The sequence below is a fragment of the Ixodes scapularis genome, unplaced genomic scaffold, assembly GCF_016920785.2.
Source record: "Ixodes scapularis isolate PalLabHiFi unplaced genomic scaffold, ASM1692078v2 PGA_scaffold6__148_contigs__length_123643588, whole genome shotgun sequence".
Lineage (NCBI taxonomy): Eukaryota > Metazoa > Arthropoda > Arachnida > Ixodida > Ixodidae > Ixodes > Ixodes scapularis.
Genome location: NW_024609881.1, coordinates 74624170 through 74637606, shown reverse-complemented (window position 1 = coordinate 74637606; position 13437 = coordinate 74624170). Strand labels below are relative to the sequence as shown.

Genomic DNA, 13437 nt, shown 5'->3' with positions numbered 1-13437 from the left:
TCTAGCAGATACTGACCCATTTAAAGTTCCGGGTGAAGAATCCTGGCACTCCTAATATTTGTTCTCCCAGCAAGAGACCGGAGTATGTTACAAATGTGTTGTGCTAATGTAAAATATGAGTCTACACTAAACACCTTTGTTTAATTTGCTCACTTGCTGTCATAAAGACGTAACAAACGCCACTGTGTATATCTGAAGGAATAAGGTTAAATTTATAAATCTCTTACACCCGCAAAATATTCTGCAGGTAAGGGAACTGCTTGACATGTGGCCCCATGATAAGTGCATCATCTTCGACGGGTTGGACATGGATGCCGTTGGAGACGACACCGGAAGGTACCTCAGGTGTTCTATAAACCAAGGGGGATACAGCTATACATTCAGACGCTTCGAGCTGCTCAAAGTGGTTTATGATGAAATGGTGGCCAGATATGGTAACCCGTTTCCACAGGATGCGATGGAAGCACCTCAAAGATGGGAACCATTTGAAGTGTGTATCAGCTATGGTTGTTAAAACGACCTTGTTCGATATGAACATCAGCCTGCTTGTGTACCTATCGGCTTGTGGTGGAGGTTGGAAATAAAACAGAAAGCATGAATAAAGGCATGCCTCCATCCAGGATTGTAAAGTATCTAGGTGCAAGTAACTGGAAATTGGTATCTAGGTACTTTTGTTGCACCTGAGGTGCAAACCTAGGTAGTTTTATTTCTTGGTTTCTGTATCTGCATCTTAGCTACACTTTACAGTAACTTGAAACTAAGTGTACTTATTTTTTACAGGTATTTTTTTATTCCCTTCGTTAAAATGGCAGAAACTATAAATATTGAAGTATTAACACACTTCCTTGTGCTGTGATTAACGTTGAGTTGTGTACGACCTGGGAGGCACTGACTTCATCGAACGACGTTTTAGAAAACAATGTTTCATAAAACGACACTTTAGCAAATGGCGGTGTTCATTTGAGCGAACGGTGAATTAGCGGTGCCGTTCTAGCGACACTAATTTATCCAATAACTTCGGAACTTCGTTTATGGAGTTCCGAAGCTTCGTTCATCTCAAACCGACATCGACTTCATTGCATGTTTGAAGCTCCTCTGATAGCTATACAAGGGAGGAGATAACTTGAAAGATGTGCGCAGTTTCTGTTGCCTGTATCTTGACCTGCTGGTGGCTCTCTTCTGCCATGAATACAATAATACAATATGAAATATAATTGAATATAAATTATAATTACAATCATGAAGTAGTGTAATATCGACGTATATAATAGAGTTTCCACTCAATAAATCGGACTCAAATTTTGCAGTTATCAAAAGTGAAAAATGTTCAAAAGAAAAGAAAAGCTTATTTTTCTTCCGACTAACAAAAAGGACAACAACTACAAAAAAAAAAGTCGAGGAAGCTAGAAGCCTTTCGCTCGTCGTTGCGAAGGTTAGGTGCATATGCAACTCGACTCGTGCGTTTCTTCATGCGGCCGACGTCTTCTGGGTCCGCCAACGTCAGCACCGGCCCTGAGGGCAAGAATGTCCACAAGTGAGTTTCAGCACTTTCGGCGTGACATGTTCAATAGTGGAAGCTGTGGCCTCGATGAACCAATTGAAGTATGGGAATAAGGCACGTGAGGACTCAACTCCGATGTGCACATCGCATTGACACCAATAAAGTGTATCGAACTCGTTTTTGTGTGTATCCTTAGTATAAAAAGCTTTGCTTCCAATATATTGACAAATTTGAGGAAGAGATATCAATGAAGTATCTTTGAAGTAACTGTACCTGTACCTAGGTACATTTTTAAGCGAGTACCTAGGTGCATTTTTGTATGAGTACCTGTGACTGTATCTTAGGTAAATTTTTAAAGTAACTTTTACAGCCCTGTCTCCATCTTTGACTTATCAACTAGAAATACCTTCAGCTGAAGCATGGTTCTGCAGGTAGTACTACTATATATGGTGTGGAAGTTCTCTGAGTCCGAACGTTATCACCGTAGCGTAATTTGGATCTGTAGTAAAGCATTCGAGTGCCATATCTTTTTTTCTTTTTTTCCTGTCAACTTGAAGTCAATGCATCGCGAGTGCGGACAGAAGAAAATACGTAGAGCTTCCGTGTGGTTCCTCCATGTCAACGTTTTCTCAGTCTAGCATCCTAAACACCAAAGACAGCGAACCGACCGGGGCACCGTAACAGGGCACGTGACAACGCATCAAAGAAGAGCCCTCCATGTAGAGAACTGTGATGTTCCATTCTCTGTCGCTTTAATTAGCTTACTGCAGCCATTGCGTTCTACGTCTACCAACTTAAATGGGTCCTGCGCATAATTTTGAACGGATTAGAAGTTTTCGCAAACAATTAACTTGCCTTGGCGAAAAATAGTAGGTCGCTATTTTTTGCGAACAATTAACTCACCTGTGCCAGGCAGTGACTTGTACACAGTCACTGTATTTTAGTGTTTATATGCAAAATAAAATTACAAAACACAAGCAAAAACAACCGAGCAGTCCTGTGTGACTCCTCATACAGCGACGGCAGCGTCACCTTATCGGGCCCTATTTTGCATGAAAATTACCTTTTTTTTCCTCTGCAAGTGCCACACAACAAGAAGGATATCTCGTCATTTTTGTCACCTATATAAGTGACTTCCGCAGTATGCGTTGAGAAATACGACGAAAGGCCAGTCAGTCACTATCACATATAACCTCGTAAACGTCCGGTATGGCGTCGCAGTCTGTGTAACACGCCGATTAACCACGACTCCAGGGTCTTCTTCGGTCCCCAACACTGTTCTCATGGCAAAGTCGTTGAAGTGTCCAAGTTGGGCATACGGCCCACCCTCCAATATTGTTTGAAGAGGCCATTTTTTTGCATGTGGTGTGTGACCACCGCCTTAAGGTGCAACCTCACCCCTAGTTAGTGTGATTCTGAACCAACAGATGGCGGTGGGATCGCCTTCCAGTGGAGTTGAAAGAGTTGTGGAGGAATTTGAAAACAGCTCCACGAGGAAAAGTGCTGCTAACTGCATGGGATACGTAGAAGAACTCAAGCAAATCATCCTTCAACACTCCACGAAGGCCCGAAATGGGCGAAGGCGGAGAAAGCGCTGGTGGGACGCGGAGGTTCAAGCTGCCATCCGAGTACGGAAAGAACTGAATAGAGAACACCGCATGGCCCTTCACATGGGGACCAGAGACGAAGTCGAAGTAAAATGGCAGATGTACCAGGCGCAAAAGCAAGCCGCAAAGCAACTGGTCCAGGAGAAAATGTCTCAGGCTGACTTGCAAACAATGAGAGACATTAGCTCAAGCGGGAGAGATGCGCCTAGAAAGTTCTGGAGATACCTTGGAACCCTGGATGGGAGAGATCAGAGGCTGGCTATACTCGACGAGAACACAAGGATGACAGCAGACAAACTTGGGCATAGCCTTACAGACCACCTAGTGAAGATATTTTCGCCCCCGGGAGCACCAACACCTCAGGACATCTTACCACATCAAAATCCGGATGGTACTCCGGTTAATGTCGACGGTGGAGAAATCGGCAGGGTGTCAATTATACGCGCTTTGACTAACCTAAAAAGTAACACCGCACAAGGACTGGACGAGATTCCGGCAAGCGTCCTCAAAGCACTAGGGAAAGGTTCAAGGGATCAGCTGGCAGGAATTTTTAACAACATTGCCTCTGGAATAGAAGAAGTTCCTGGAGACTGGAGGAGAGGCAAAGTCGTTCTTGTTCCAAAAAAAGGTTGTGACCAGCGTTACCTCTGCAACTACAGACCACTGACTGTGACCAGCACGATATATAGAACTTTCGTACATATTCTGAACGAGCACATGACTGCATGGGCAGAGGAAGAAGGCTTGCTTACGGAACTTCAAGGAGGTTTTCGACGAGGTCGCCGGTTGGAAGATCATCTGTTTACGCTAACACAATGTATTGAGGTTGCCCGCAAGGAGCAGAGGATCCTAATATGTTGTTTTCTGGACGTCGCCAAGGCCTATGATAGTGTGCCGCATGCCCAGTTTATTTATCTACTACAACATCTTGACATGCGACCAGAGTGGGTCACCCTCATCCACCGCCTATACAGTGGCAACACGGTTAGGACAAAGTTAGGTGAGGCTAACTCTGAGGAAGTGATGGTGACAAAAGGCTTACGCCAGGGGTGCCCACTCTCTCCACTATTGTACATGCTTTACGTAACCGGACTCGAAACGCAACTGATCCGATCTGGACTGGGCTTCTCGTTGGCTCACTTAGAAGATGGTCTGACCGTCGAATGGGTTCTACCCGGACTTACCTACGCAGACGATGTAGTACTGACCGCGGCATCAGTCTGCGGCATGCAGAAACTCCTAGATGTCTGTACCGAGGTAGCAACGGAACTTGGATTGAAATTCAACACTAACAAGTCAGCAGCGGTGCTGTTTGCAGGTCCACAAGATCCAACATTTGGCAGTCTTCGACTCGGGGTGGACTGTGTACCTGTAATGAACTCGTACATGTACTTGGGCATTACACTCACAAATACAGAGGACTACTTGCAAGAGCATCACGCCCGTCTCCGCCAAGCAGCCATCAGAGGAACCAGCATTCTGCGTAGACGGAATCTCTGGAGTTGCAATAGATTCGTTGTGACCCGGGAGCTGTGGAAGGTGGTGGTGGTACCAGGAGTGACTTTTGCTAACACTGTGGTGTGTGTCCCTGGAGATATCCGAGCTCACATAGAACGTAGGCAGAGGGAGGTCGGGCGTCAAGCGCTAGGCTGTCATGGTACATGCAAATGAGGCTGTCCAGGGTGATTTCGGATGGTCCTCTTTTGAAGCCCGCGAAGCTACCAGCAAAATCGCCTACGACGGACGTCTCCGACATATGGACACCTGCCGGTGGGCCAAAAGGCTGTTCAGGTACACTCAACTGACTGGGCTGCAGACCCGCTGGCAGAAACGCCTATACCAGCTCGAAAGCAAGTACGGTTTTTTTGCGGACCCTGTCCAAGCGTCGTCGGCCACGGAATGGGAGAGAGAGGTCCGGAAAAAGGTTCGCGACCAGGAAACACAGCAGTGGCTCAAAGATGCCCAATTGAAGACTACGCTCGATGTGTATGTTGCAAACAAGAGGACCATCGGCTCGGAGGCTAGGCTATACGATAATAGCCTGGGTAGTCCTTTGCTATTTGAGGCACGAGCCGGGGCACTAAGGACTCTTTCTTACAGACGTCACTTCGATTCTACTGTGACCACGAGCGTGTGCCGGGTGTGCGGGGCCCACGACAAAACAGTAGCACACATTGTACTGGAATGCGCAGGACTCCGGCCATCCCAGTCACGAGACAACGACCGTGACCTTCAAAGCCCTCTGGAGCTTGCCGAAGTATTGGGCTTCACGGCTACTAGAGATGGACACCAAACCAGTGAGGTTAGGCCAGCCGCACCAGCGGACAGGCCTGCCTCGAATGAGACTACGGCCTCCAGTGGCCCACATAGGCCGTCTGTCGAGGCAACAAAGAGACGATTAGAGGACTGGTGGAGAAAGATCTACCTTAGGGGGCAATAACACGCAAATGCCCCCAGGCTTGGGCATGAATATTGTTCGAGCCCGCCCGATCTAAAGGGAACAGCCGCATCATCATCATCGTCATCATCAGGCCTGTACATCAATGCGAGAAATCGTGTGTGGTGGCGCTTCGATACAGTTGGATATTCTTCTATATCCAGAATTGGACATCCCTGGTCCCTTGCTCGGTTTTCTCTGCATGAGCTTTCTTTGGAACGCGCACGGCTGCGCCAGTTCTCGTGCAAGGGGGCCAGTTGCCCCGCTCCGAGCTCACGTCTCCAGCAAATGTAGGCAGAACAAAACGCGAAAATTGTCCTGAGCCAAATGGCGAAACACATGCACAACAAAACTACCGACGCGTTGAAAATGTAAAATTGCCTGTGCGCCGTTACCGGAGATTTCAGAGGCCAATGACACATATTACAATGTGATCAGATTTATGCTTATACGAATGAAGGTGAGGAGAGGAGGAACAGTGAACTGAAAAATAAAGGTTTAATCGGCGAACTTGTTCCAAACAAGAAAAAAAAGTAAACAAAGAGCGTCGAGGCAGCAGAAAAGCGGGCGGCGATTCGGCAGTGTAACAAAGAGCGAGAGCGAGACTGACTCGACAAGGTCGCTGGCAGCTGCTTGTCTAGAGTGCGTCACGTCACCATCTCGAAAGTTCGGCAAAGAAGGTTCGAGCATCGCGCGTTCGGGGCCAGGATGAACTGGGACTTTCGAGGATTAGAAAACAGGGCGAAAGTTCCGTCTGGCGCAAGAATGAACGCGAATCTTCCGGAAGTCCGTGACCGAGCTTTGCTTTCTCGGCTCTGCGGGCGGCAATATGACGCGCCGGCCCTTTTATCGTGCATGTGTTTGGATCTTTGTGGATTTTCAGCAAAACGTGATGACGTCATAGTCTGGTTTCCGAAATTCCAGCTTGAGGAATTAACTACCTAAAAGAAAAGACTATTTTTTGGGCGGTCAGGTTTCTCATTTAGGTAGCTGGGTGTTTATTTTGACCCAAACCACGAGACTGGAAAACACAAAAAATGGCACTCAGGTTTAGATGTTGAGTTTGGTAAACCCAAAGTAGGACTGGTGCACAATAAAAAAATTCCAAGATTAAAAATAAACTCACAGCAATAAAGAATAATTATTACTTTTAATAACGAATTCGGTGATAAGTGCCATGACTGACCATGCAAAGATTCTGGGTCTGTTGATAGCTTTTGCTCATAGTTTAAGCAACTTGCAGGGCGTTACAAAAGAAAAAAATACAGGGTTCCTTTTAACCACAAGAATAAACTAGGCATCGCCGAACGCTCATTTTCCGCCCATAGGTAGCGCTAGAGGTACAACCAGATGTCAAAGTTTCAGCCCAATGCGATACCTTCTTCAAACATTATAAGTGATTTTCTGAAAAGTTCAATGGGAAAATAGCAGCCGACGGAGTTTTCGAATACATGGGGCTCTATGGCACCAGAAACGAAAAACAGGCCAAAAATGGGCTCCATTTTTCCCATTGGAATTTTCTGAAAATCACTTATAACTTTTGAATAAGGTGTCCGTTCGGGATGAAACTTTGGCATCTGGTTGTGACCTAGCGCTACCTTTGGGCGGAAAATGAGCGTTAGGCAATGCGTAGTTTATTTTTGTGGTAAGAAAAAACAACCCTGCAAATTGTTTTTGTGACATCCTGTGCCAGTCTTAATTTGGTGATTCATGCGCGCAAGTATACTCCGTATCATCTTATGTTGGACCGCAGCGAAGGCTAGAAGCGCGAGCTCATAGCGTTGGCAGCTGCCCTTAATGCACGAGACCTTGTGCCGCCGAGATCTACCCCAGAGCAAGGAGCTCGCGTTTGTAGCCTTTCCTGCGGTACATCATAAGGTGAAACAGAGTATAGTGGTGTGCAAAAATGAAAACGATGCAAGCGGGTAGGCTTTGACGTTGTATAAAATATAGTGTAAGCACGCACATGGTATTCTGATTAAGAATGAAACAGCCCTACGTTTTACACTAGCGTTGAGCGTGTCGAAAGTTAAGGGTGCATCAAAAGCTAAAGCTTGTACACATATACTGCTCAGGCCATTGTGTTTGAATGCTCATAGTAATTAATTACCCTCAGATTTGGTGTAAGTTGTCTCCTGATGGCTTACAACACAAAGAAGGAAACATTCTAACTCTGGGTTGGTAGAAAAACTCCACCTGCGAACGGCCACCAGTTATCTCGGCGCCGATTATGAGTATTCACTGCATGTCAACGGTCGCGTGCTTAGAATGAGTTTTTCCCACGTGATTTCATACGATCACAATTGTTCGTGACAAACAACAATGTTTAGTCAGGCAAGTGGTCATATGTGAAGCTTAGAATATTTACTATTGGTTGTGGCACACGTGGCAAGTTGCATAATTTTTTTTTTTAGAATCCGCGAAAAAGAATGTTTTTGGGTTACCTTGGTCTCTAATAATTCATGTAGCACACAAAAGAGCACGAAGTGAATCGCTGTGGGAAACGAAAGCAATAATGATAAACAAGCGTGTAATCACGCGAAAACTGAGGGCATTGCACATATACAGAAGGTAAGCTTTGTCTCACTAAATACATTACCAATAAAGTATTTGGTTTTATCCTGCGAGCGAAGCGAAACATACAAGTGCGAGTATACTGTCCTGAAGTACACCTCCAGTGTAGAAGCGCACCATCCAAAGCACCGAGCTCGCTTTTATAGCGTTTGGTGCGCTCAACGATCCCCCACTGGAACAAGCGCACCATCCAAAGCACCGAGCTCGCTTTTATAGCGTCTGGGGAGCTCAATCCTTTGAAAACACAATTATAATCAATTCTATTATTTCAATTATTTTTATTAAGTGCGCCTGTGCGTTTCTTTTTTGTTTTTGTTTTTTACTTTTACGGCCACATGCCATTTTCTTAGTTATATAATATTTTTCCAGAAGTCTGTTTCATTATAAGTAAGAGCCACATAATCAAAGATGTAGACAAAAAATAAAAATAAAAAAGAACACGAACACAGCAGCAGCAGCAGCAGCAGGCAACCTTTAATTGCGCCCAGAAAGACTAAGCGATTGGTCAGAGGCCCATCTAGGAGTCTCCTCCCAATCACCCCTTAGGCGACGGCCAGAATCTTTTGGACTCCAGCGGCGTCCTCGGCCAGTCGGACGACTTGTTTTTGCACCTCAAGGTCGGTGCAGAAAAGAAGAGCTTCCCAGCTCTCTTGGTTGGTGATCTTTTTTAGTAGTGGCTGGGCTTTGCGGTCGAGCCGGCTGCATTCCCAAATAATGTGGCGAAGAGTCGCTCTTGCACCACATAGCTGGCAGTCTCCCTTGTAGCGATCCGGATACCATCCGCTGAGCTGGGCAGGACTATGGTAGGTGCCTCTCTAGTCGCCGCCAAGCTACCGCTTGTCTTTTGTCCAGCGAGGGATGTGCCGGAGGGTAGCGCATCCTTTCGCCGGCGTAATGATCGAGGATGTCTCGGAACGTAACCAGTCTGTCGCCCCCCGTCGACGATTCGATGGAGGGGTCCGACGTTGCTCCGGCCCGGCGAGTGAGACCTCGGGCCGCGTCGTGAGCCTCCTCGTTGCCGGGGAGCGACGAGTGTGCTGGAGTCCAGATCAGCTTCACCTTCGCAGTCTTTTCAGGATCACCTAGTACTCGAAGCGTAACCGGCGAGATCCGTCCCTTGGCGTATTGGCGAATCGCCATCTGTGAATCGCTGACAATGATTTTAGCGTCTTGCAGCTTGAGTGCCAGAGCGATGGCCACTTCCTCGGCTACCTCCGGTTCTGTCGTCCGGACACTGCAGCTCGCAACGATCTTCCCTTGCTTGTCAACCACGGCTGCGGCCATGGCATCCCTGTCGTACCTCGCAGCGTCCGTGTAGTAGACGCCCTCTTCCTTCTGTAGTAGTCTTCGAAGGGCCTTGGCTCTCGCCGTTCGTCGCTCCACATGGTGCACGGGGTGCATGTGACGTGGCAGGTTTGGGATGGTAAGCTTCTCCCGGACCCGTCTCGGCACGTCTATTTTCTCGCCCGTTTGTCTTTCGTAGCGGATGCCCAGGTTTTCAAGAATGTGGCGCCCGGTCGCGCTCTTTGTTAGCCGTTCGAGCTGAGACGTCCGTTGCGCCTCGACGATCTCTTCCACGGTGTTATGTAGGCCCAGCGCCGCCAGCTTTTCGTTTGACGTAGAATCCGGGATGCCAAGTGCTCGCTTGTAGGCCTTCCTAATCAAGCAGTCAAGTTTGGCTTTCTCCGCCACCCCGAGCCGTAGGAAGGGAAGGACGCATGCCAGCCGGCTCACAACGAAAGCGCGGACGAGGCGTACAAGATTTCCTTCCCTCATTCCGAAGTGACGGCCTGAGATGCGCGAAATAAGCCGGGTGATCTGGTAAGTTGACGCCTTGAGCGATTCGATCATCTCGTAGTTGTTGCCATCCGCCTGGACCCGCAGACCCAGGATGCGAATGCTCTTCACCGACGGGATACGCAGTCCTTGCGAGTAGAGCGCGATGTCCGACGGCAGCTGGCGGGACCGAACAGGTTTGAGGAGGAGGAGCTCCGACTTTTGTGGAGAGCAAGTTAGGCCCCTCGGAGTGACGTACTCCTCAATCGTCCGTATCGCTTCTTGTAGCGTGTCTTGGATGAACCCGTCACAGCCGCCGGTCATCCAGAGCGTGATGTCATCTGCGTATATACTGTGGTGCAGCCCCTCGATCTTGCTGAGCTTCGCGGGCAACTCAATCAAAAAGCAGCAATTTCGTAGGACGACATTGTTACTCGATGAAGGTTATAAAAAGTGGAGTGCAACTGTTAGCTCGGGGTCTTTAAAGTGCATTACGCAGTATATGTGATACACGATCGCACGACGGTAGGATGCAGATGGGCGACTGAACCCAGGGTCCCTGTTAAAGCCCCTTCATACAGGCGTTTTTTACAAGTATCGCCAACCATTATTGTGAAAACGCGCAAGACACGTGCCACGAGCGGGCGCTCCGCCGCCATTCGCTTTCAAGGGCCAGTCATTATATACCCGTGCCCACGGTGCCCGTGCCACACGGTCAACTCGAATTCCATTGACAACGAATGACATTTGAAGGATCGGACAATCAGCGCGCGAAACTCCGAGCGTGGGGCGTTCAACGAGCGACAGATCGCGAGCCGATTCGTTGATCACATGACTGTCATTCGTCGTAAATAACATTCGAGTTGCCCGTGTGGCACGCATGCCCCACGGGCAACTCGAATGTATTAGTGCTGCGTCGCCATTTGTGTCCAACGGCCGGTCGAAACACGGGCCTCGTGCACTGGCACTTTTGAGGTTATTTGAAAGACCAACGCAAATACATAGAGGGGATTTAGTCCCTGCACGCTCTGCAGCGGGAGCTCCGTGCTTTGAACGGAGCTCGCACTCGAGCATTTCTCCACGTGCTCTGATATGCGGTGCCACAGCACACTCGACCAACGATCCCCCACCGCACTTGATTTATCCTGTAAGCTAGACCAAATGATCTACACTTAGAGTATCGGCAATTTTTCCCCCGATAATGTTTTGGGTGCCGCCATGTTGGTGGTTTGTGACAAATCAAATGCAACTGCCGGTCGTCATGATTCAAAAGAGCGACTTCCTCAGCAATAGTTTTGGTGTCAGGAAGCTCATGTAATATTGCTTTGCTTTGTCGCCAACTGTTCAAACGTTTCTGGCGGACGTAAAAGCGTTTCCTGTGATTTCAGATAAATCTTCAGATAACTGACAACCATCATTTTAAGCATTCATATCTGTATGAAGCGTAGCTTAATTAGTGGGTCTAGTTTAGCCCGACCGCATAGGCACAGAAAAAGAACGAACAGCTTAACTTCGTGCTCTTGGCACTGCTTCAGTGGCTTCATCAGCCCGTAGCGTTGGTTGCGCTCCGAACTCAGGTAAAGCAAAGCAAATATTCAGATCTTAGGGTTTCACAAGACAAACCAACAAAAAGCACTTAACACGCCCGAATAAAAAACATTATTGCGGGTTTATTTTGACTAACCGTAGATCTTTTGACGTGCAACCGAAATCTCAGATTGGCCTCCGTCGGATTGCGGGCACCTCGGCCGATATTTAAACCCGACAAACATAGATTCATAGGCCAGCGCGTGGGCTGAGAGGAACTGAGACATTTTAATGTCATTGCCACTTAAGAGCCACCGAGCTGGTTTTTGAAACACAATATAATCGAACCATTCCGACAAGCACAGTTTGATATCGTAAATGATTTATGCAAGTCATAAAAACATTAAAATGTTTTCGCATACGTGGCGGAATCTGAAATGGCAGAATGCATTTCATGGCGCCCATTTTTTGGATCGCGTCGGGCATATGTACCTACGCACAGTAGAACGCGCGCAAAAGTAGCTGTGGTGCACCCGCAGCCTCGCGCTTGTTGTTCTCACATCTCTGGCTCGCTCACTACGGGCATCCAGGCAGGTGACACCCTGACATCTGGCGCTTTTCTGTCTTTCACGTGGCGTTCCAAGCGGCTCACGACGGAAAATGCACATCAAGCTGTTCTTGAACACGTGTCGCCATCTGTACTTTATGTTAAGAAACTACAATTCACCGTAACTGAATGGGAAAAGTTTGAGGTCTTATAACATTCTTAACGTGTTATATATCGATATGGAAGTCCTGGAAAATGTAATATCGAAGGATGCTTTCTAACTTAATGTCTCGTTACTTTGATTAGTTGACGTGATTCCGTTTTCATAGCGCCATAAAATATTACAACTTTAAACTTTATTTTTTATTTTAAAATATACATTATCTGTACAGTTTGTTTCTTACTTTTTTATTTTATTACATCTAACCGAACGCTCACGTAAAATATCGTGTACTATGGGACGTTATAACTCGAGAAATCATTTTTTTCAATATTAGAGACTGTGGTCTATTAAAAGCCAAATACTTAATAACCAACTAAAAATAATCGTAATATCAAGACATTAAAGCATTGTTGAGAAACTGCTCTTTAATTTGACACTAACGTTATAATTGTAAGATACATAGAAAGAAAGTTATAAGCCGTCGGAAAAGCACCAAAACGACATGCACGGTGGGGTTGCACCTTAACAGCGGAGCTGTTAAGGCGGTGGTCACACACCACATGCAAAAACCACCGCCTTAACAGCGGAGCTGTTAAGGCGGTGGTTCCACGGCCCCAACCATAATAGGGAGTTTTAGAATAACGTACGCAATTTTAGCGCGTGCTAGCGCTAAATTTAGCGCTTGTATTAGCGCACGCGACGCAGGAGAGTTTTAGAATAGCGTTTCTCCGCCGCGACGCAAAAGCCCAAGCATCTCGCGCTTGCGACGCCACCAAGATGCAGTAAAATATTTTATTTCACACACGAAATGCTGTAACTTTAGAAAAAAAAACGAGTTTTTTGGTCTAGAGTAGCATTTTAATTTGTTTAAACATGAGAACGCGACGCGAGCGGTTGACCGGTCGTGTCCGCTTGCGTCGCCTCAGCAAGAGAGGTCTCGTGTACTGACCTTCGCACATCGTTCGTTCGCCGTGAAATGTTCGCGCGTCGCAAGCATCAAGTTGCCGGTGATCGCTGCCAAACCGAGTACAATGTCGTCCCGTATTGAAAATTGCAGTCGCGAGGATGCCGCCGACGTCGAACTCACGACGCCGCCAAAACAGCCGCCGACATAATCCTGGAAGCCGCCATTTTTTTTAACTGTGCTCGTCTTGGCTTTAGCCAACTTTTCATCACGAATCCTCCTTGGAGAAGCGCAAAGACTCTTTGCGTACGCACGCTATTTCCGAGAAATAGCGCGCGCTAAAATTCCGCGCGCAAAGCGCAGAACCTGGTTTGCGTTCGGAGCATGCGCAGTGGCGACGA

The 13437-nt window shown here is 47.3% G+C and overlaps 1 protein-coding gene across 1 annotated transcript; it reads right to left on the bottom strand.

The window, feature by feature from the left end:
- Positions 1-223: 223 nt before the first annotated feature.
- LOC120836696 lies at positions 224-9895 on the bottom strand. The gene is made up of 2 exons (XM_040499211.1): positions 8994-9895; positions 224-350 (listed from the first exon to the last, which is right to left on the bottom strand). Exons 1-2 carry the CDS (start codon positions 9893-9895, stop codon positions 224-226), a joined length of 1029 nt encoding a protein of 342 aa, XP_040355145.1.
- Between the last annotated feature and the right edge of the window lie 3542 nt (positions 9896-13437).

Bases quoted from the DNA above. Each gene is read 5' to 3' on its own strand.
- LOC120836696 (XM_040499211.1), bottom strand. From the start codon at position 9,895: ATGAGGGAAGGAAATCTTGTACGCCTCGTCCGCGCTTTCGTTGTGAGC. The intron at 351-8,993 runs CTACCCTCCGGC...CTTGGTTTATAG, and splicing joins TACGCCGGCGAAAGGATGCG to AACACCTGAGGTACCTTCCG.